At 44.8% G+C, this 24190-nt stretch overlaps 1 protein-coding gene across 1 annotated transcript in view; it reads right to left on the bottom strand.

Annotated features, from left to right (window-relative positions):
- Window positions 1–24190, bottom strand: part of NPLOC4 (NPL4 homolog, ubiquitin recognition factor) — an 86517-nt gene that overhangs the window by 43890 nt on the left and 18437 nt on the right. The window contains exons 5-11 of the mRNA XM_083148781.1: window positions 21220–21268; window positions 21042–21136; window positions 19663–19786; window positions 5608–5787; window positions 2303–2389; window positions 1355–1426; window positions 1142–1268 (exon numbers count right to left, since the gene is read on the bottom strand). Coding sequence (XP_083004907.1) covers window positions 1142–1268; window positions 1355–1426; window positions 2303–2389; window positions 5608–5787; window positions 19663–19786; window positions 21042–21136; window positions 21220–21268 — 734 coding nt within the window. The remainder of the gene's footprint in view (window positions 1–1141; window positions 1269–1354; window positions 1427–2302; window positions 2390–5607; window positions 5788–19662; window positions 19787–21041; window positions 21137–21219; window positions 21269–24190) is intronic.

Below are 24190 nucleotides of genomic sequence, written 5' to 3'. Positions count from 1 at the left end.
GAGAATTCCACTGTACTTGACTACAGTAGTTCCCCACCCCTGGCCTAGACCATGCAGATGTTAAATTTGCGTCAAATGAAATTAACTCTAGTGTTAGTATTTTTGAATTATCAAATGAATTTGTACTTTCATGTAATACCTACTTGATCATTTCAAATTAATTCTTAATACTAATTACTTTGAGCGCTCCACAAACCCTTTTCTTTTTGCATATCATGGTTATTATTGAGCTATCCGTTTGTACTGGGTGAAAATTTACTCTTTTTTTCTGAGAACACATGGGATTAAGGTGTTATTGTGGCTCTCAGGGCTGGTGATCGTGGATTATGCATGTGAAGCATAATCCCCAATAAGTACTGGCTATCAAGCCTAATGGAGAGCCCTCTGGGAATCCATTAGCCGCAGATATCCCCTATGAAGTTAAATAACACTGACCAATACTTATTTTATTGCTAACCATATTAGAGTGATTTTGGGGTAACTTTGTTGCACTGATTCCAAGTAGAATGTCAATTCAGAGATTGTCTCGAAGTGCTTTATATTTGCCTTTACAGCACAAAAACAAAACAAGCTTAACAGTGGTATTATTGAAATGCTTGAGAGAATAGGAAAGTCTTAAGCGTATTTTTGAAGGAACCCAGAGTGGGTGCCTATCGCATTGTTTGGGGAAAAAACTTCCACAGAGTTATAGCCACAGACCTGAAAGCTCTACCCCCAGTTGTTCTTCCCACCTCCCCACTCAGTCTTTTCTTTCCCTAATGGCAACCCCACCCACCGACAGAGAGAGAGAGAGAGAGAGATATACGTGTCTTTCTGGTAGGTAATGTAGCAGGTAAGTACAACTGCCCATGAGGGGGCAGAATTCAGCAATTTAGGAGTGCCAAAATTTAATTATATCTTAGCATCCTCAACCTAAAAACGTGGAAATGCCCCGGGTGATGCACTATTGGACCAATTGAAGTAGATGCTAAACATTCTCCATGTATCATACTCACCCAATGCTATGTAAGAATCATTAATCTTTTTATTTTGTCCTTACATGGATGCTTTGCTTACAAAAATATATAGTTCATTTTTAACCTTAATTAATGCTTTAAAGAAGAGAGTCTGGATTATTTATAGTCCAAACATTTCCACCTACCTGTAGCCACCACTGTTACAAATTTAGAACCAAAGTCTCCGTCGGGAGAGAGCCGGCATTGGTTCGGGTTCTGGTTCTGGAAGAAACCAGCTGTGATGCATTCTTCTGAACTCAAAAAATACGCATCCTTGAAAAACAAAGAAATGTGTTAAAAATTGCATAATTACATACATGAATACAATATGTGGACACTAGCATGCCATTTACACTTACTTTGTTCCTACTGTACCGGACAGTACCTTTCCTTGTATCTTCTGAAACCAGATCTGTGAATATCCACCCAACCTGCATCAATAAATAATAAATAAAATCAGAAACTGAACTGATCTCAAGTACTAAAATTCTGCTGTGATTTCCAAGACATGACATTCATAGCTTTAATGTATACAGATGTGTTCAGCATCTTCATTTTCCACTGTTGTAGCTATTCGCAGCAATGTGTTCGCAATCAGTGTGCCTGTGAATAGAGAATGCATTGTGTGTACGCAACCACAACAAAGATAAGTGGGAACCTATCTATAGCAAAACAAACTTGATTATCATTGTAATGAAAACTACCTCCAAATCCCCTTTCTTCTTGAGTGAATATTATAGAATCACATATTGCTACAATAAAAAGACCAACATCATATATGGATGCCCACATCATCATAATAATATCCAAAATTTCAACAGTCAATAGACTGACAGGGTCAAAAGGTCAACAGGAGTTTGGAATTCAGCTTAAAACTAAAGATGTAATAATGCTATATAGTAAATAGATAAAATAATGTTCCATCCTAGAGATGTCTATCCAAGTAGGACCTTTTCTACTTTTTAAATTGCTTTGGTTGGACTTTACAAAGTACACCAATGTAGTTTTATGCAAAGTTAAAATGGTTAATGAAAATACAATGTAGAATTGTTTGTATTAAAATTTCGTCAGCCAACTTTTTTTTTGTTTGTTTTTTTAGCAGATACAGGGAATTATAATAAAATGTGTACAAGGAGATGTAATGGTTCCAAAACACATCATGCTCCTGTGTTAATAAATGGGTGTGTTCACCACACCCAAAGATTCATAAAAGTCTTTGCCCACCAAAATAATTTGTACAGCAGAACGTTACAGTATTTCCATTTTCCACTACACACTAAATGTGTGTGTTTTTTCTATGTTCTTGCCTTTCTTATTCCAAGCTTGGCTGCAATTTCATCCACTGCTTTTGCCTTTGGATCATCAAGCAGCTCCAGGCTGTTCTGTGTTCCAATCTAAGAGTAGAATGACAGGCGAGACTGTAAGTAAATGTAACATGAGCATATGTGTATACTTTAGGCCTCATAGTGGAATATTTATTATATACATTTTGTGGGAAATCCCCTGAAAACGATACCCACAAAATGGAAATATAGAATGAGTGTATTACAGGGGTTCTGCAGCTGATCAGATCTGTCAGCGTATGAACTGCTTTAGCCACAGGTAAACTCAGATTTTGTTATTGTCTTTGTTCCTTCTGCAGCATTGTTTTACAATGAGTATTCCCATTTATCTGGGTTCAGTCAAGAAATCCAAAAAAGCAAGACATCTAAGCTGTGCATGTTGTAATAAATACCTTTCAGATTATCTATTAGACAAATGTGACCGATCCAGGCTGCTGGCCACACTGCAAACTCCACAAATAAATTAATTCTATAAAGAAACTGATGTTTTGCATACAAGAATAAATCGTTATCATGCTAGATTTAAAGGAACAATTACACAAGAGGACCAATGCTCAATCAGAACCCGTCTGATAAGAGAATCATCCTGGTCTGTTGATCCATGATCTGCACAGTGTATGTAATAACAACGTGCCTATTCAGGGGTGCAGAATGGGAGTAAACTGGTATATTGTTTTCTCCTCAAACAGTACATCCTATAGAATATTTAGATGTTGCTCAAAGTTAAAGGTCCTAGATTATAGAGATTATGGCGCAGTATGATCTGCTCCATATCACAAGCAGAATATTCAAGGGGCACACCATTTAGAACATTATCTGCAAGAAATCTGAGCAGCCATATGACAGATAAGGGTATGATCGGATATATTATTTTTGCAATGAAAGGCTATTAAAAAAAAAAAACATGCAGGGTGCGCCACTTGTAATTCCTTTGGCCCCCATTTATCATTGATCGCATTTACAATGCAATCTGGGCGGAATATTACCACCCAGGATCGCATTGTAAAATGCGATCATATCACCTTAATGTATCATCTGCCAGGGCGCAGGGACAAGGCTCCGAAAGGAGCCCGTCCCTGCGATGCCTGGAGCCGGAAGCCGGGGGGTCTGCGCATGCGCGGTTACGCGTTGCCCCCCCCCCCCGCGACCCCGCTGACCGCACTGCCGCTCGGGTAGTGCAATATGTAGCCATAGGCTACAATGGGCTATCGCCATATCAGAATGACGATAGCCCAGGGGTGCGATGCCGGGCTGCCCGATGTTGATACATCGGGCAGCTTCGCATCCCTCATAGAAACCTATGGGGGATGCGGCCGGCGGCGCTGCAGGGGGGAATCGCAGCAGGGATCGCAGATTACTGCTGCGGTCCCCCTTTAATTCATTCCAGGGATACTTAATATTTGCGGTTAACCCCCGAAAACGGATGTAGCCGCAAATATTGCTTGATAAATGGGTCCCTTAGAATGGAAAGCCTACCATCATCCACTGCTTGATGTATTGTTTTGGCTGATTGAGGCTCAATAAAATATATTTTCAAAAAATATCAGTCGAGCGGGCAGAGAACGGGCCAGGGTCGCGACTGTCGGGACGTCCCGACAGTCATGACCCGGGATTGAATACCACCCATAGTTGATGAGCTTGGAAAATCACCATCAAGTTCAGCCTATATTTGATCTCCTGTGGTGTAAATGATCCAGTTGAGGATACCCATCTGTTATAAACCAGAATCCCTGATGAACCAAAATGGCTGTCCGATTTATTTCTGAGTCCACTATAGTAGATTATAATTAAGGATTATTACCCTGGATACTTTTTTCTGAAAAAAATCATCTAACCCTTTTTTTGAATGTATCATTTAAATCCACCACCTTTAAATGGTCAACAGTGACAAGCAAAAGGGTGACACCATTTTTTTTAGGTTTAGACCGACTTTGGGCCTTATTTTGGTTCATTCTTTCTGACAAAATCATTCTTAGATGGACAAAACCATGTGCACTGCAGGGGGGCAGATGTAACATGTGCAGAGAGAATTAGATTTGGGTGAGTAATTTTGTTTCTGTGCAGGGAAAATACTGACTGCATGATTTTACACTGCAATATAGATCTCACTTTGAAGTAAAACCCCACCCAAATCTAATTCTCTCTGCACAAGTAACCTCTGCCCCACCTGCAGTGCACATGGTTTTGCCCATCTAAGAAGGATTTTGTCAGAAAGAATGAACCAAAATAAGGCCCTTTATTCTTTACCATCCACTAGGGCGAGGAGGGCAAATAAAATAGTGTGCCCAGTGCAGTGAGGCACCGTGCCGGAAGTGCAGCGAGCCATGCGAGGGGACGCAGGCACCAAAAAACATGTCCTATCGACCTTTTCAGTGTTGACCATGTGACAATGTATATGTCGACCTTTTGCTTGTATCGACCATTTAAAGGTGTCAACTTACCCACTGTCAATCATTAGTGGTCGACCTAATGACTGTTGACCTAAAGTCAGTCTAATATATCCCATTCTTTGTGAGGCTACAAATGGAGTGAGGGGGAATATGGGAGTTACAGTATATTTACCTGACCATTTCTTTTTTCTTGAATATTACATAGTAGTCTACTATCCCTCCTCTTTACAAGGTTTGCATCTTTTTTTTTTTTTGCAAGGAGCTTGGGAGGTATCTCAAAGACACAGCAAAAATTGAGACCTGCAGGTGTGTCCATTTTTTACCTGTCTCTACTTAGGGCGGTATTCAATGCCGGTGGAAAGGGGGTTTGTGCGGCGAGGATGGCTTATTTTCGGTGAGGATCAGCAAAACAATCCATCCTCACCGTCAAACCCCCTCGCCAGCCGCTCGCTATATTCAATATTCCGAGAATATCCTTGCCTTCAGAGGAAGGCGAGGATTTCCTTAAACAGCAAGGTTTGGAGCAAATGCAGCAAGCCCATTTCGTGGCTAGTCCTGCCGTTTCGATGGCCGCACTCACTGTTTCCAACTTGCTGGAAAGAACCAGCGAGGTGAAACTGGCGAGTGAAGGGGGGTGGGTTGAATAAATTGCTGGGTTGAAAATCGCTCAGTGCAAACACAATGAGTGATCATTGCCCGTCCAAACGATTTTCGCGGGGGTTGATGGCTTTCCATAGCAGGACGCTCTTTTTTGTGTATACCATGGAGTATGCAAGGAAAAATAAGTTTATGGGGTAAATATAGCTACATTACACAGATACCAAGATGGGTAACCATTGATATTCCATTAACATATTTAGAGCACACTGTGCCTCTTACCTGTGGAGGCTCATAGATAGCAGCCACCTCTGCCCGGATGCCCAGAGGAATATCCTTGTGTTCGGTGTAGCGGCCATACAAGTACCCAATGCGTTGGTTTCCAGTCTTACGCCAGAAGTCCAAGAATCGGTCAGCGATTGTATGATTCTCAAACATAATGTTGTCTACATGTCTATATTTCTATAGTAAAAAAAAAGTGACTTTACTAACAATAAAAAGGTTTGACATGTTTTTTAGAGCCTTTGGTGTTTATGTAATAGGTTCCGAGATGAATGAACTAGCATGATTTCAGAGAGTTTGCCGAAAAATGTATAGGCTGGTTTTGCCTTTTAACTGTTTTCTGATAAATTTCAGCAAGCACACTCGTCAAAATGATGCTGGCTTTTTCATCTCAAAACCTATTAGATAACCAAATTTATATCTATTACCCCTTTTGTATATGGGTCAACCTGTGTCCCTTTACATGGGACTTCTACCCAGGTCCTGACCTGGGTTGAACACGCACAGGACCTGGGTAGAGGGCAGTTCAATCCGGTATGCCGGTCATGAAGGAACAATTTGATGCTGGGTTGCACATGGGTTTTGGTGTTAAAGGGGTATTACTAACTGGTTAACTACTCTCCACAACTATGAAGTGAAGTACCTCTAATGACCACTAGAGGCCAATTGACGGCCCAAATGACTCTTATGTGCTAAATTTTGTCATAACAGAAAGTAAAAGCAACTTTTGCAGGGATGCTAATATAAAAAAGGGTGGAGCGCTGAAAGCACCTTTGATAAAGTTGTCAGTTGGATGATGAAAAGGAAGCACCTGCTCTTTTTAAAAGCTCTTGGACTCTCAGTTGTTACTGGATTCCCCCTATCCAATTAGCTCTATTGTGCTCACCCCTGGGGTTTAGTCCGGAAATTCACCTGCACTTTATTATCATCTCTGGGACACCAACACCTGCCTATTATGGATTATAAATACTGCAACATTGTGAGGATGCCTCTCTAAATTGAGGACTGCATTCACCCTCTAGCGCTATTTCAATCCTGCAAGGTCTATGGACTCCCTAAATTGGTCACCTAAAAGTGGATACCCATTGGGGAAGTGAGCTTTTGAGTTTTCATAGAGCTATTAAAGAAGAAGTGGGACTCCACCACAATTAATTATACAACCTTTATATTGTCCTATTTACAATCAGTTTAACCCCTTCCCGACGCAGCCTGTTTTTGCCTTCCTGACAGAGCCCTTTTTTTCAAATCTGACATGTATCACTTAAGTGGGGATAACTTTTTTTTGCTTTTACTTATCCCAGTGATTTTGAGATTGTTTTCTCGTGACACATTGTACTTCAAGTTAGTGGTAAATTTTCGTCGATACAGTGTTTTTTTGTGAAAAATACCAAAATGTCGTAAAAAAATGGAAAATTTAGCAATTTTCAAAATGTTAAATTTTCTGCTTGTGAGACAAATAATCATACCACTCAAAATAGTTAATAACTAACATAGACCATATGTCTACTTTATGTTGCCATCATTATTTCAACCTCCTTTTAATTTTTTTGGACACTAGGAGGCTTAAAATATGAATAGCAAATTCTCAAATTTTCAAGAAAATTTCAAACACTGATTTTTTTAGGGACCAGTTCAGTTCTGATGTGACTTTGAGGGACTTGTATGTGAGACACCCCCATAAATGATGCCATTTCAAAAACTGCACCCCTCACAGTATTCAAAACAGCATTTTGGAAGTTTGTTAACCCTTTAGGTGTTTCACAGGAATTAAAACAAAGTGTAGGTGAAATTTCAAAATTTCATTTTTTTTGCAGATTTTCAATTTTAATACATTTTTCTAAGGAACACAGTACATTTTACTAGAGAAATGTGACTAAAAATTGATTCCCCCAATTCTTTTGTTTTCATAAATATCCTATATGTGGCCCTAGTGTGCACGTTGACCAAACCACAGGCTTCATAATAGAAGGAGCACCTACTTGATTTTGGAGCCTCCTTTTTATGAGATTATTTTTTAGGCACCATGTAGGTTTCTAGGCACGATGTAGGTTTCTAGGCACCATAAGATGCTAAAAGTTAGGAACCCCCCCACAAGTGACCCCATTTTGCAAACTACACCCCTCAGGGAATTCATCTAGGGGTATAATGTACATTTCAAACCCCCAGGGGTTTCACCAATTTTGATACAACTGGGCTGTGCAAATGAAAAATTACATTTTTTTACACAAAAATGCAGTTCTGGCTCAAAATTTTTCATTTTCACAAGGAATGAAGGAGACAAAGCACCCCAAAATCTGTGCCCCAATTTCTCCCGAATACGGCAATGCCTCATATGTGACCAAAAAATACCATTTGGGTGCATGGCAGGACTCAGAAGGGAAGGAGTGATTTTTGTATTTTGCAGCTCAGATTCTGGTGGAATTTTGGTGGGTGCTATGTCGCATTAGCAAGACCCCCAAAGCACCAATACAGTGGAAGCCCCCCACAAGTGACCCCATTTTGCAAACTACACCCCTCAGGGAATTCATCTAGGGGTATAGTGTACATTTCAAACCCCCAGGGGTTTCACCAATTTTGATACAACTGGGCTGTGCAAATGAAAAATTACATTTTTTTACACAAAAATGCAGTTCTGGCTCAAAATTTTTCATTTTCACAAGGAATGAAGGAGACAAAGCACCCCAAAATCTGTGCCCCAATTTCTCCCGAGTACGGCAATGCTTCATGTGTGACCAAAAATGGCAGGACTCAGAAGGGAAGGAGTGATATTTGGATTTTGCAGCACAGATTCTGGTGGAATGTTGGTGGGTGCTATGTCGCATTAGCAAGACCCCCAAAGCACCAATACAGTGGAACCCCCCCACAAGTGACCCCATTTTGCAAACTACACCCCTCAGGGAATTCATCTAGGGGTATAGTGTACATTTCAAACCCCCAGGGGTTTCACCAATTTTGATACAACTGGGCTGTGCAAATGAAAAATTACATTTTTTTACACAAAAATGCAGTTCTGGCTCAAAATTTTTCATTTTCATAAGGTATGAAGGAGAAAAAGCGGTACTTATGTATTATCTGGGCTCCCATGTTAAATGCACCCCATTTTTTCATACCCCTACTATCCAATTACGCATGGAGTTGATTTTATATAGTGTGGCGAGCGCAGCGAGCCACCGTGCCCGAAGCGTGGCGAGCGCAGCGAGCCCCGCAAGGGGATGCGGTCTCATAAGAAAAACGGGAGCCCAGATATTACATAAGTACCGAAAAAGCACCCCAAAATCTGTGCCCCAATTTCTCCCGAGTACGGCAATGCCTCACATTTGACCAAAAAATACCAGTTGGGTGCATGGCAGGACTCAGAAGGGAAGGAGTGATTTTTGGATTTTGCGGCTCAGATTCTGGTGGAATGAATGGTGGGTGCTATGTGGCATTAGCAAGACCCCCGAAGCACGGTGAAATGATGAACCTAATAATCCATAGATGTGTGGTATATTTTAAAACACTCCTTTATACATAGGCCGGGTTTGTCGGGGCAAGTGTCACACTGGAAAATAGTTTGCTTTCTTATTCCCTTTTTATAGCAAACTTTGCACCTTTTTTGTGTCCTGCCCTTTTTTCCAGTGGAGGGGATTTCATCAGGAAAATGCTGCCCTGGTACAATACGGGGGCCAGTACTAGAAGTACTGGGGCCCTCTGCCTGCTGGTTCCCAAATATTAGGCCCTTTATGACTTCCTCTTGAAAGTGCATAAATGTCCCCCTCTGGCTGGTAGAACGGAATAGCACGTAAGCGTTATACAGTGCCATCTGGATGATATACACGGCCAGCTTCTTGTACCAGATTTTTGTTTTCCGCAGGGCACTGTACGGCTTCAGTACCTGATCTGAAAGATCCACTCCGCCCATGTACTTATTGTAATCCAGGATACAATTAGGTTTTGAGGTGTGGGTACTGGTACCTCGTACAGGGATGTAGGTGGTACTGTCTCCGTGAATTGTTGTCAGTATAAGGACATCCCTCTTGTCCTTATATTTGACCAACAACATATTTTCGGTGGATTGTGCCCTACTTTCACCCCTTCTCATTACTTGGGCAATGTGCGTTTTTGGTTCTTGTGCACAGTACCGCAAGCTGCTGTACCTCTTGAACCAAGGGCCTTAAACAGGGGGATGCTAGTGTAAAAGTTATCCACATAGAGGTGATAACCTTTATCCAGGAAGGGGTGCACTAAATCCCAGACAATTTTTCCACTAACACCTACGAGGGAGGGGGGGCATTCTGGCGGTTCAATTCTTGAATCCTTCCCTTCATATACCCTAAACCTGTGGGTGTACCCTGAGGTGCTTTCACACAGCTTATACATTTTTATGCCATACCTTGCCCTCTTATTGGGAAGGTACTGGCGGAATTTAACCCTTCCTTTAAAATGTATAAGGGACTCGTCTATGCAAATGAATTTATCTGGGATGTACATCTCTGCAAATTTGGCACTGAAATGATCAATGACCGGCCTGACTTTGAATAGCCGGTCAAAGGTGGGATCATCTCTGGGTGGGCACTGTGCATTATCGTTGTAATGCAAAAATTTAAGGATTAACTCAAAACGAGTCCGGGTCATGGCCATACGGTAAAGTGGGGTGCTGTACAGAACATCTGTACTCCAATATAGCCTAATTTCTGGCTTTTTTACTATGCCCATATGAAACACCAGACCCCAAAATGTCATCATCTCTACTGCATCTACAGGGGTCCACCTAGCAAATGATGACGTGGGGTTTTGAGCAATAAACTGCTGGGCATATAAATTAGTTTGGTCCACCATTAAATTTATAAAATCATCAGAGAAAAATAATTTGAAAAAGTCAATTTCTCTGAGACCTGTGGAATCAAATTGGATTCCTGGGATGGCCAAAAACTCAGGAACCTGGGGCTCAAAATTGTCTGGTGGTGGGGTCCATACGAGATCAATTATTGGGGGGGGGGGGTCTCAGCTGCTCTACGGGGGCGTCTTTGAGGGGGTCCCTCATCACTAGAGGAGCTTAAGATGAATCCTTTAAATTCCCCGCTTGCATCACTGGCTGTGTCAGAGTCAGAGGCAAGCATGGCATATGCCTCCTCCGCTGAATACATTCTTCTGGATGACTGGGATGACATTTGGGATGACATTTGGGATGCCATTTTTATTTTTGTGTTTCTGGTAGTGAAATGTTTCAACACGTGTATAGTGTAGGGGGGGTACAAACTTTATTTCAACCCGGGGGGGTATGTAGTGTGTATGTAGTGCAGAAAAAAAAAAAAAAGGTCCTGCGCCAAAAATTGAGCACAGATGTTGGTCAGTAACGTCCGTCACTGAACAGCGCTCAAAGGCAACAGGAATTTGATCAAAAAAAAAAAAAAAAAAATAGATCAACCCTGTGCCGAAAAAGCTGATCAGTGATGTACGTCACTGATCAGCGCACAGTGGCCACAGGACACCCACAAAATCACAGTGTGTGTAAAAAAAAAAAAAAAAAAAAAATTAAAAAAAGACCCCACAGCACCCTCAAAAAAAAAAAAAAAGGTGATCACTGATGCGACACTGATTACCAGTGAGGGGCAGCAGGTGCACAACCTTTGGTGCAACTGACAGTGCAACTGGCAGCAACTGACAGGTATATATAAAAAAAAAAAACCCTGCACCCCCAAAAAGTTGCTGATCAGCACAGATATACTGATCAGCACAAAAGGGGGGGCAGCAGACACAAAATATAGCACTCTCTATCACTCTCTGTCACTATCTCTCTATCTCTCACTATCTATCACTCTATGACACTGCAGCAGCAGCACTGACAGGTATATATATAAAAAAAAAACTCTGCACCCCCAAAAAGTTGCTGATCAGCTAATTTATACTGATCAGCACAAAAGGGGGGGGCAGCAGTCAGTTGCAAACGCAGCACAGCTGTATATATATATAAAAAAAAAAACCAGCACCCCCAAAAAGTTGCTGATCAGCACAGATATACTGATCAGCACAACAGGGGGGGGGGGGGGGCAGCAGACACAAAATATAGCACTCTCTGTCACTATCTCTCTCTATCTCTCTCTATCTCTCTATCTATAACTCTATCACACTGCAGCAGCACAACACAGGAAGTCACAAGAAGTCACAAGATCCAGGAAGCATCCAGCACGCTACAAGCAGTGATCAGGTAAGTATTTGCAAGGATCAGGTCAGTATATCACGGCAGATAGGCACGGTGACCGCACTGCACGCAATTCCAGACCGGAATGGCGTCTGCAGTGCAGTCACCGTTAGTTTAAATCACCCTCCATGGCTGTGATTGGTCCGTCGGTCCGACGGACCAATCACGGCCTTTGGGGGCGGGTGGGGTGAGGTGGGGTGACACCAGTGTCACCCTTACACCCCGTGGTGATTGGTGCTGTACTTTACAGCACCAATCACCACCGATCCCTGTGTCACCGGCGAACGTTATTCGCCGGTACACAGAAAACGCTGTAATTGGCTGTTCACATTTGAACAGCCAATCACAGCGATCGCCGACGGGGGGGAGGCATCGCCGCCCCCCCTGGACATGCTGGGACATGTCTGCTGTCAGGGACAGCAGACATCTCCAAACTGTCACCGCGTCTATAGACGCGGTGACAGTTTAAAGCCATGACGTACATTTATGCCATGCGTCGGGAAGTACATCCCGGCCATGACGTAAATGTACGTCAAATGTCGGGAAGGGGTTAATCTCGCAGTACACTTGTTGTTAAAATGTTATTCATTTGCATTTTTTAACTCTTCCTCGATTGCTTTATGCATACGTTTTAAACCAATAACATATTGTAATTATTGTAATACCTAATTGATCCTCAACACTTTCAGCGCTCCACCCTTTTTTATATGTGTTTATACTTAAAGGGGAGTTGATATCCCCCTATGGGAGCAGCTTGGCACAACACCCAAGTAGGCGCCTGTTTTATTTTTGGGGCCTAAGGCTCAAAAGAGGATTTTGGTACTTACCGGTAAATCCATTTCTCTGAGATCAGCAGGGACCACTGGAATCACTTTGGGTATTAGAGCTGGGAATGCTGGGAGCAAGGCACATCTTAATATTAATTAGGGGATACTGGCTCCTCCCCTCTAAGACCCACAATCCCCCCAGTGAGGAAATTGGCCCACCAGAGGAAAGGGTTACAGGAAAACAACATAAATTTAACATACATACAACACGCAGGCACCGGGCCGGGCCGCACAGTAACCACAACATACAGGATCCAGCAGCCGGGCGGGTGTCCAGTGGTCCCTGCTGATCTCAGAGAAATGGATTTACCGGTAAGTACCAAAATCCTCTTTTCTCTGACATGCAGCAGGGACCACTGGAATCACTTTGGGGAGGTTCCAAAGACCAAGCCCCGGGTGGGAGAACGCTAAGGATCCTGCAAAACCAGCCGACCAAAGGTCGAAGCCGAAGAGGCAAAAGTATCAAACTGGTAAAATTTCACAAACGTGTTTCGTGACGACCAAGTGGCCGCCCTGCAAAGCTGAGAAATCGAAGCCCCTCTCTCAGCGGCCCAAGACGTACTCACCGACCTGGTAGAGTGCGCTGTCAACGAGGCAGGAGGAACCTGTCCCGCGTGTAGATATGCACTACGGATCGTCCACTTGATCCATCGTGCAATCGTCTGCTTGGACGCAGGCCAACCCCTGCGGAAAGCATCGTAGAGGACAAATAAGGAGTCTGATTTACGTATGGACCTTGTTCTATCCACGTAAATTCGTAACGCCCGGACAACGTCCAATAAGGACTGCTCCGGAGAACCTCCTTGAAACGCCGGAACCACGATAGGCTGGTTAATGAGGTATGAGGATACCACCTTCGGGAGAAACCCGGAATGGGTGCGCAGTTCTGCTCTGTCCTCATGGAAAATTAAATACGGAGGACTACAGGACAGGGCACTAAGCTCTGACACACGGCGAGCTGAAGCCAGGGCTAGCAAAAGCACTGTCTTCCAGCACAAGAACTTCAGTTCCACCCTGTCCAATGGTTCAAAGGTCTCTGACCTCAAGAAGGCCAGCACCAAATCCAAATCCCACGGAGCTGTGGGGGGTACGAAGGGAGGCTGGACCCGAAGAACCCCCTGGAAGAAAGTCTGCACCTCAGGCATGAGTGCCAATCTCTTCTGAAAAAGGACGGACAAGGCCGAGACCTGAACCTTAAGAGATCCCAGTCTCAGACCCCCGTCCAACCCTCTCTGTAGGAACAACAGAAGGCGGGACAATCTGAAGACCCTGAATGGCCAGCCCTTTGACTCGCACCAGACCGCATACGAGCGCCATATTCTGTGATAATGCGCTGCTGAGGCGGGTTTCCGGGCCCTCAACATCGTCGGAATTACTGTTCTTGGAATTCCCTTCTCCCGCAGGACCGAGGTCTCAACAGCCATGCCGTCAAATGCAGCTGTGGCAGATTCTGATGGAAGAAGGGACCCTGCAGAAGTAGATCCGGTCTGAGGGGCAACCGAACTGGCTCGTCTGCCAGTAACATCTGGATGTCTGAAAACCACGTTCTGCGAGGCCACCAGGGCGCTATCAGAATAGCTTGCACTGGTTCCTTCTTGAGCCTCTTGAGCACCTGGCCCAGAAGTGGAAGTGGAGGGAACAGGTACACGAAGCTGAACTCCCACGGAGTTGACAGAGCGTCCACCGCTATGGCTTGAGGGTCCCTTGTACGTGCCACGTACGCTGCAAGCTGATGGTTCTTTTGAGACGCCATCAGGTCCACCTTGGGAACTCCCCACCTGTCGGTGAGCTCCCGAAACACCTCGGGGTTGAGAGACCATTTGCCTGGGTGTAGGTCCTCCCTGCTGAGGAAATCGGCCTCCAGATTTTCCCGACCTGGGAGGAATACCGCCAGCAGAATTACTCTTGACCGCTCCGCCCACTGAAGGATCTTCCTTACTTCCTTCATGGCCATGCCGCTTCTCGTGCCGCCCTGCCTGTTTACGTAGGCGACTGCCGTGGCATTGTCCGATCTTATCTTTACTTGTTGACCCTGAAGGAATTCCTGAGCCTCCAGCAGGGCATTGTAGATGGCCCTGATCTCCAACACATTGATGGACAAGTGACTTTCGTGAAGACACCACCTGCCCTGGAGACGGAGGTGGAGCACCACGGCTCCCCAGCCGCGGAGGCTTGCGTCCGTCGTTAACACAATCCAGTCCTGGACTGCAAACCGACGGCCCTCTACCAAGTTCTTCCTGTGACGCCACCACAGTAAGGAGTGTCTCGCCTCGGCCGACAAGCGGATCCTTCTGTGAAGATTCAGATGCGAGCCTGCACCCTTCCTGAGAAGATCCCACTGAAACGGTCTTGAGTGGAACCGCCCCCACGTCAGAGCTGGGAAGGCTGCCACCATCTTCCCTAATAGTTGTGTACACAGGTGAAGGCTGATCTTCTGTGGAAGTAAGACCCTCTGAACTAGGAGCAAGATCGCCTGGATCTTGTCCTCCGGCAGGAAAATTCTCAGAGACTCTGTGTCTAGCCAAAGACCTAGGAACAAGATCCTCCTGGATGGGACTAGAGAGGACTTCTTGAAATTCATTATCCAACCCAGGCTGGTGAGCGTCTGGGTGGTCAATTTCGCATGACTCCCTAGTAACTCCCTCGTTGGCGCCTTGATTAGGAGATCGTCCAAATAGGGGATTATGGTCACCCCCTGACATCTGAGGGACGCAATGACCACCGACAGAGTCTTGGTAAATACTCTGGGCGCTGACGATAATCCGAAGGGCAGAGCCCTGAACTGAAAATGATCCTGACCTATGGCAAAGCGGAGAAAGGCTTGGTGAGGAATCCATATCGGGATGTGTAGGTAAGCATCCTTGATATCCAAGGATATCATGTACTCCCCTGGCTCTAAGGAAGCAATTACTGAGTGAATTGATTCCATCTTGAATGGTTGATAAGAGACTAGTAGATTCAAAGGTTTCAAGTTGAGAATGGGCCTGACCGACCCATCCGGCTTGGGGACCACAAAGAGGCTTGAGTAGTACCCCGTGCTCCTCTGAGCTGCTGGAACCGGCATGATGACCTGAGCCTCCAACAAGATCCGAATAGCCTCGAGCAGGCTCACTCTCTTTTCTTGAGATGCTGGTAGGGCCGTTGTGAAGTACCGTACCGGAGGTGTGGACTCGAACTGAATTCGGTACCCCTCTGAGATTACCCTGCGAACCCACGGATCCTCCGATAGGGAGAACCATTGGGTTCTGAAGGCCAGCAGACGGGCACCTACCGGTAAGCTGTTGACGGAAGCTGGTAAACCGTCATGCCACCGGCTTCTGCTGGGGCTTAGGGTCCTGGACTCTTGGGGCGGCCTGAGGACGGCTCTGGCCCGAGAACCTCTGGACGACTGGAAGCCTCTTCCTCTGCCCCGAAAGGGGCGCTGAGTCCGAAAGGACTGAAACGACGGGCCTGCAAACTGTCGCCTAGGTGGAGGAGGAGCTGCAGATGGCAGGAAGGCCGACTTCCCTCCCGTCGCCTGTGAAATCCATTTGTCTAATTCAGGGCCGAAGAGGATGTCCCCAGAAAAGGGAAGACCCTCCACAGCCCTCTTAGATTCCGCGTCCGCCTGCCAAGAGCGTAGCCAGAGGGCTCGACGCGCAGAAATGGCGCTTGCCGAGATTCTAGATGAGATTAAGGACACGTCCTTTGCTGCCTCCCCTAAAAACATAACAGACTCCTTAATGTGTTCATCAAGAGGCATGCCGGCCTCCAAGCCCTCGATGATTAACTCTGCCCACTTGACGTTAGCCTTATTCACCCAGGCCGACACTATGGCCGGTCTGAGTTGAGTACCTGCTGCCACATAAATGGCCTTGAGGGTCGCCTCCATCTTCCTGTCTGAAGGGTCCTTTAAGGCCGAAGCCCCAGGGACTGGCAGCGTAGTTTTCTTGGACAGCCGGGAGACTGAGGTGTCCACAGGAGGCGGAGTCTCCCATTTGCTTAGGGCGGCCGGCTCAAAGGGATACAGGGAAGGAAAACGCCTGGGAATCTGGAACCTCTTGTCCGGATTCTTCCATGCCGCCAAAAGCTGATCTTGATTTGGACAGGGGAAGACCACTGACGTCTTCTGAACCCCGCCAAACAGATCAAACTCCTGCGGCTCTGGCATAGGATCCTCCGGTAAACGAAGAACCTCCTTTACCGCCATAATAAGAGCCTCTATTCCTAACGGAGAAGGCTCACCCTCAGGAATGACATCCTGAACCTCCTCCCATTCGCCATCCTCCATTTCATGAAATGGATCATGCTCCTCCTCCAAATCATCTTCTATAATAAGAGCCTGATAAGGCCGCTTATTACTGGAGGTGGAGGGCCTCTGCGGTCTGCTCATGGAGCTAGCTAACCCCTCCACAGACCTTGCCAAAGCAGTGGCCCAAGTGGGCTCTGCTCTGCGAGCAAGCGCCAACTCAGATGTCAGCTTGGACATAGTACCCGCCAAGGTCGAGGCCCACTGGGGAGCCTGAGCGCCTGCTAGAGACGCAGATTCGGCACCTGAACATGACTGACAAACAGTGGCGTTCCCCTCAGCTGTGTACTGGGAAAACTTTGCTGTACAAACAGTACAGGCAAAAACCTTCTGAGAGGCTTTGGACCTGCCCGTCATGATCACCTGCTCGCCCGGCCCGATCAATGCGTGCAATACAAGACAGTTACACACACACACACACACACTAAGTACAGATACACCTCTCACAAGCCAAAAACCTCAGGGTTCTGTGAGACCTGGAGGAGAATAAGCCCTGTGAACACAAGTACCTATACAGTGCAAAACACCATATATGTCAGCATAAAACCTTTACAGAGCTTCCCAAGCTGCAGTCACCTGTAAACAGGAAAGAGTCAGCCTTACAGAGTGTATCTGTATAATGGCCGCGCCATGCCCGCCTCCCGTTCTTAAGCGTGTCCCTTCTCCCTCATACCTAGCCAGCCTGTGCAGTCCTGACAGCGCCCGGAGCCACCCGCTGCTAGCGCTCCTCTGTGCAAGCCTCCGCAAACAGCTTCACCAAGCGGGACCTGCAGCACGAGGAGGCGCCTTCCGCAAGATGGCGGCGCCTCACAAACGCTGCAGGATAAGCGCACAGACGGAGAGCAGGGGACGGCGTGTGGAAAGCGCGCTCAGCGCAGTACTCACCACCGGAGGCTCCACTTCGTGACTGGCGTCCCCTTTGATGGAGGGGCGGCAGGAACACGGAAACGTACGGGCAGGCACCTTTAGCGAGGTCCTGACCGACGACCTGGAAATCCAGGGGCGCTGAATACCCGGACCCACACCTTTTCCTAGGTGGGGAAGGGATTCACAGAAATAGAGAAAAAACCTTTCTAATAGAAAAAAGCTAGAAAACGTGCAGGAGCAGAAAAAACTGTGACCTAACTCCCTGGCACAATTTTCTCACTGGGGGATTGTGGGTCTTAGAGGGGAGGAGCCAGTATCCCCTAATTAATATTAAGATGTGCCTAGCTCCCAGCATTCCCAGCTCTAATACCCAAAGTGATTCCAGTGGTCCCTGCTGCATGTCAGAGAAAAATATTTTTTTCGGTTTCAAATTTGCTGGAAATGGAGAGAGGGAGCTGTAAAGACAGAGACTGGAGGTAGGAGCAGATAGGGACTGGGGGTGGGGTGGCTGGAGGGTTTGTGGGCTAAAACTGTCACAGCTCAGAGCAGAAGCGCTCATTTTAACAGGCTTTTAACTAGTTTTGAAAAATAATGTTACCCATGTATTAAAACATTGCTAATGGCATGAAAGGGGAATGAAGAGGACTGAAAATTTCAACAATATAATCAATGTGATCATATAGCTGTAAGAGTGTTGCCCAAACTGGGTGCTGTGGAATCCTGGCGTGCCTCGAGGCATTAGCAGGGGTGCACTGGGTTGGTGGTCCAAGACCAACTCAAACTATTTATGTTCAATGTAAAAGGCAAAACACCTGTGCTTGTGGCTTCAAATCATTACACTTGTGGACAAACTGAAGTGAATCCTGCCACTCACCACATGACATAGAAACACAATGTACTTAATTTAATATTTTCTCTCAAACTTTTGACCCATGGGTGCTGTGAAAGTATCCTGGTACTCTAGGGATCCAGGATTGGAAAAAAAAAAGTGCGGGATTCACTGGTGTTGCCGATACCCTGCATCACTGTATTCCCTTAAGTGGGGCTGCTAGATGGGTAATTAGGAACGAGTATTCTACAGAGAGAGCACCATACAAGAAAATACCCTTTTTCTTCACACTACAATTGGGAAGCACTATTGTAAGTAGAAGACAGACATTAAAGCCCATGAATATGCCCTTCTTTCCCAGGTGAGTCTGTGTCCCTCACACGACAGAAAGGGGAACTAAGCTTTTCACAATGAAAACTTTTTTAAGTACAATGGAAAATGTTTCTACATATAATTTTCCATTGTACTCAGGGGTAAATTTGCTAAAGATTCTAAAAATAAAATAGCAACCAACAAGACTGTCTATCATTTTCTAGGATGCAATAGAGAAATATTAGACATAATGATTGGTTGCTATTGGCAAAATCACCTCTTTTCATTTTTAGAAGCTTTAGTAAAATTACCCTGTAATTTAGTATGTTTTCATTTAAAAAAGTCAACACTAATCTAACTGACTTATGGCAAGTAGGATAAACTTTTCCTTAAGGGTTCAGTAGTAAGACACACACACACAAATTAAACGCTGAGTTGTGCATTTTAACATTTAAATCATAACTATGCAACTCTCCAAAAATTAATTTCGTATTTCTTTCTGTGTCCCCCTGCCAGAGTGCCGGCATCCGCTGGCAGGGAGGGACGGTGCAGGCCATGTTACATTGAGCAGCATGGCCCTTGTTCTAAGATAGTTTAAATAGACTGTGCTTTACATTCTATTTCTATACTTGATTCAGATGCCGTGCATTGGGATTGGGTGCTGCATAGCACGGTGCAATTTGCACTATGCGCTTTTGACTGAACAGAGCATTACACAGACTTCATTCCCTAGAAGAAACACTATTTTTACCTGTCGGTTAAGTGTGATGGCGCTAGGCTGGCATTTTGTACAGATTCCCTCTGGCCACGGTGGGTGCCCCTCACAACCAGATTTAATCTTGCAGCTGATATTTTCCAAGGCCACAAATTTTCCCCTGAAATTGAATGGATATAGTGTATGAATATGAACAGCAATATGACAAAAAAAAGTTGCTTCATTTCGTTGTAGTCAGAATACAGTGTTCTCCCCAGGACAATTTATTTATTTATTTTTGTTGTATGGTACTGTGATAGGCACAGTTACAGACATGTCTCACCTGTCTATGGGCAGTATTCAATGAAAAAGTTCTCCGTGCATGGAGAGCGTTTTATTTAGCTCTCCATGCACTCTCCGTGTTCCGGAGGGCTCGCTGCCACTCCTGCTCCCTCTATTCAATGTGGTTAAGACTCGCCGCCACTCGCGGCGAGTCTTAACCCCTGCAGGGAGCTTTCAGGGAGCCGGAAGCAGCCAGAGAGATTAAAGTCTCCCTGGCTGCTCCAGAGGACTGTGGAGGGGAGGGGGGCTCTCCAGGACCCAGGCTGCACCCCCCTATAGCCAGCGGGGGACCCAGTATTCACTGCACCGTTCGTGCATACTTACGTTTGGCTGCAGTGAATATATGAATATCTAATGAGCGGCTCGAGCGCTCGGGCCCCCTGCTGGCTGCACTGTGTAAAAAAAAAAAAAAAAAAATGTAAAAAAATATTTTTTTTTAAATTAAATATATATTCATGTGCTATAAGCACATGAATAAAAATAACATGCCCCTTCACAGGAAAAAAAACCTGATTTTTTTACACCAAAATTTAAAAAAAAAACCTTTACGTTCAAAAGTTCACATTCCAGCTCTCCATCAAAAGATGGAGAATTGCTACACGGAGAGAGACGGAGAAAATCACTTAAAAAGACGGAGAATATTTCACATTGAATAGGGTTGCTCGCTTTTGGAGAGCAAAATGCTCCATCCAAGGCGAACAAAGCACAAATTCTCCACAAAACACGGAGAACTTTTCTCATTGAATACTGCCCTATAAGAGGCAAGGTGCGATTTGAACGTTGGGAACATTGCTAAGATGGTAGGTTGAGACTGCAGATGTGCATTGATGGACAATTTTATTTATTGATAATTACACATAGTGGATAGAAACTCTGCAGTGTTTTAGAGAATAAATCACCCTGCATATTCTTGCATTGTGGAAGAAAAACCACACAAGTGCAGGAGAATATAATGGAAATGGAAACCAAATACTGTGAGGAAGTACTGCCAAGCATTATACCAGATCGGTGTTCAACCAGCAAGTGGGCAATATAAAGCAAAACTATTTGAAAATAATATCAGCTTTTAACATGCTTGTAATGTTGCCTCTTACTTATCTGCACCTCCTGTCAGCTTCCGAATGTAGGCATGGAAGGACATGTGTTTGACTGGGGGCTCCAGATGGTTGAGATAATCCTCATCAAAAGGCTGCAATACAATAACAGGAGAGGCTGAGATACGCATACACCATATCAACATATAGCAAAAGCTTACATTCTCATGGTCCTTACCTCTAATGGGACACAGTGCACACATTTACCCAGGGGACCGTGCCGACACCTATAATTGGAAAAGAACACAAATTTTAATATAATACGGGTAGATAAAAAGGTGACCCAGTATTAATAAATCATGAATAAAAATGATCTATACAAATCCCTTCTTCACTAACTGCAACCACCATTAAAATAAGTTTAATTGATACAAAATAAAATGTCAGTTAGGCTTACTGCAAGATTAATAGCAATACCCCCATCCAATCTGCAGTATGCAAAGAATTTATGTAACCTAGGAGACAGCAAGAGAATGCACAAATTCTGACTATCCGAAGCCGAGGAGTGATGCAAGATAATGGAATACTACCTCTTTAATTGCACCTTCGAGAGAAGTGAAGCTATATGCGTTAGCAAGTATTTAATAAATTAACACTGATTTATTATTATGCATCTATTACTTATATAGATATACCTACATTACACACTTGTTATCAGACTGTTAAAATGATGGAATATAACAGTAATGTCAGCATCGTGGCTGTGCGCACCTAAACAAAGAAACGCTTGAATGATTCTGTTGGGTGCCATCTAGTGGCAGCTGGCGCCCAAAAAGTTTGAACACGGGCTGCGACAGATTGTTCAGCACACATTGCTGACCCATGGCTGTGCAGCGCTGTTTGCTAAGCAAACTTGCTGAGATCGCTAAGCAACATCTCCCCATGTGTAGAGAGACAGAAAATAAGTATGTGTGTTTACCATAGAGTGGGGATGTAATCGGATAGGAAATATTTATGTTATGTGGGTAAGAGTGGAATCTGATAAGCTGTCTGAAAAGGTGAGCATTCATAGTACACAAAGGTTTGTCGACAGGAGGATTCTTATTGTGTGTGGGAGGGCATTCCAGAGTGGGTGCAGCCCACGAAATGAGTGTAAAGCTGCGTACCCACGGTAAGATATAGTGCACAATCTAGCACACTATCTAGCCAGTTTCGAATAGCATGCTAGATAGTGCACTATATCTTACTGTGTGTATGCACTATCCGACGTACGATGCGCGCTCCCGCAGGTCGTATGGGAGGGAGCTGATCGGGTGAACATGCAACCCAATTCTGTCTAGAAAGCATAAGATAGTATAGTGTAGTATAGCTGTGATGTCAGATCGTTTGCTATATCTTATGCACATCGTACCTTATTTTAAGCACAAATCTTATGCTTTTTAACCACCAGGACTTTTCTGGGGAATTGTATATGATATCTTACGGAACATAAATCGTACCGTGGGTACGCACCTTTATGCTAGGTACACACCAGGACGACTAGGGCACGATTCTGTCAATTTAGATCCGATTCCGACCGGTTGTATGCAGATTGTGTGTACTATCGTGTGTTTTTGCCATTTATTTGATCCGATTCCGATCCAATGCGCGTTCACGCCGCTCGTTTGGTCGCATCTTTGGTCCTACGTGCTGCAGGTAGGATCCGTCAATCCCAGGCCGACCGACCGTCAATCGTATGCAGATCGTGAGTGTTTTTTGCCGCCTCCGTCGTCCGTCCGTCGGTGCGTCCGTCGTTTGATCCAGCCTATTTGAGTGGCATTTCCTAAACACTCCCCCGGCGCCATGTTTTTCCACATAGCAAACAGCGCTGGCGCAGCAGTTGGACTCTCCTTCTTGTCTCATCTCCCAGAACAACAACCTGGTATGTTTGCACTCCCAATGCTCTTCTATGCATGCCCACTGTTGCCACCAATGTATATAGTGTGTATAAAGCACTGGTTTGGCAACCGTGCACCCGACCATGTCACTGTTTTTTTTGGGTGGGCCCCATGTGTGTGTGTATACATATAACCAGTGTCCACCATTGCAGTAATCCAAGCACTCCTCTCTGCTAGGCCCCATTCACCTGTGTGTGTGTGTGTGTTTGTGTATATATAGATATATATACATAAACCATTGTCCACCATTGCAGTATTCCATGCACTCCTCTCTGCTAGGCCCCATTCACCTGTGTGTGTGTGTGTGTGTGTGTTTGTGTATATATAGATATATATACATAAACCATTGTCCACCATTGCAGTATTCCATGCACTCCTCTCTGCTAGGCCCCATTCACCTGTGTGTGTGTGTTTGTGTATATATAGATATATATACATAAACCATTGTCCACCATTGCAGTATTCCATGCACTCCTCTCTGCTAGGCCCCATTCACCTGTGTGTGTGAATAGCAATCTGCACAATAAAATGTATAGTGGTTTTCATAAAAGTTTATTAACATTTTAAATACTTAAAACATAAGAACTAGGTAACTGGTGTAACTATAAAAATTTAAATATGAAACAAAACATGGGTATAACTATAACTATAAAAATTTAAATATGAAACAAAACATGGGTATAACTATAACAACTAAAATGGTTTTATCTTTTTACAGTCCCAATGTCCAACGCAAAGGAACAAGAGTTTTTGGAAGGGTTTATTGAAAAATATCGTACACACGAATGCCTGTGGAGAACAAAATCCAAGGAGTATTCAAACAAAATGAAAAGAAACCAAGCCTTGGAGGAGTTGGCACGCTACAGTCTTCCATTTCATCCAGAGGCCAATGTTGAATGGGTGAGGAAACGCATCCAGAATATGCGCACGGTGTTCTTAAAGGAACACAAGAAGATGGAGGCTGCAAAGAAGTCTGGTGCTGGAGTCGACGAGATGTATCAAACATCGCTCTGGTACTATGACCGGTTGACATTCACCCTCAGCCAGGAGTCGATGAGGACAGGAGTAGTCCTTATGGTAGAACATGAAAACCAAGAAGTCACGGCGCAGGAGGAGGAGGAGAATTCGCAGTCTGCATCGGTGAGTCTATTTTTTTGGCTATCTAATTGATTCCTCCTGCCAATCCACAGCGCCCTCCCCATTAAAGTAGGCCATGTACTCTTCCCTCACCTGTTTGGCTCGTGCACTCCCTGTGTAGCGTTGTGTTGGGGT

This window comes from Crinia signifera, chromosome 6, assembly GCF_055691185.1.
Source record: "Crinia signifera chromosome 6, ASM5569118v1, whole genome shotgun sequence".
In the NCBI taxonomy this organism is placed as follows: Eukaryota; Metazoa; Chordata; class Amphibia; order Anura; family Myobatrachidae; genus Crinia; species Crinia signifera.
This window is presented reverse-complemented; position numbering and strand designations above follow the sequence as displayed.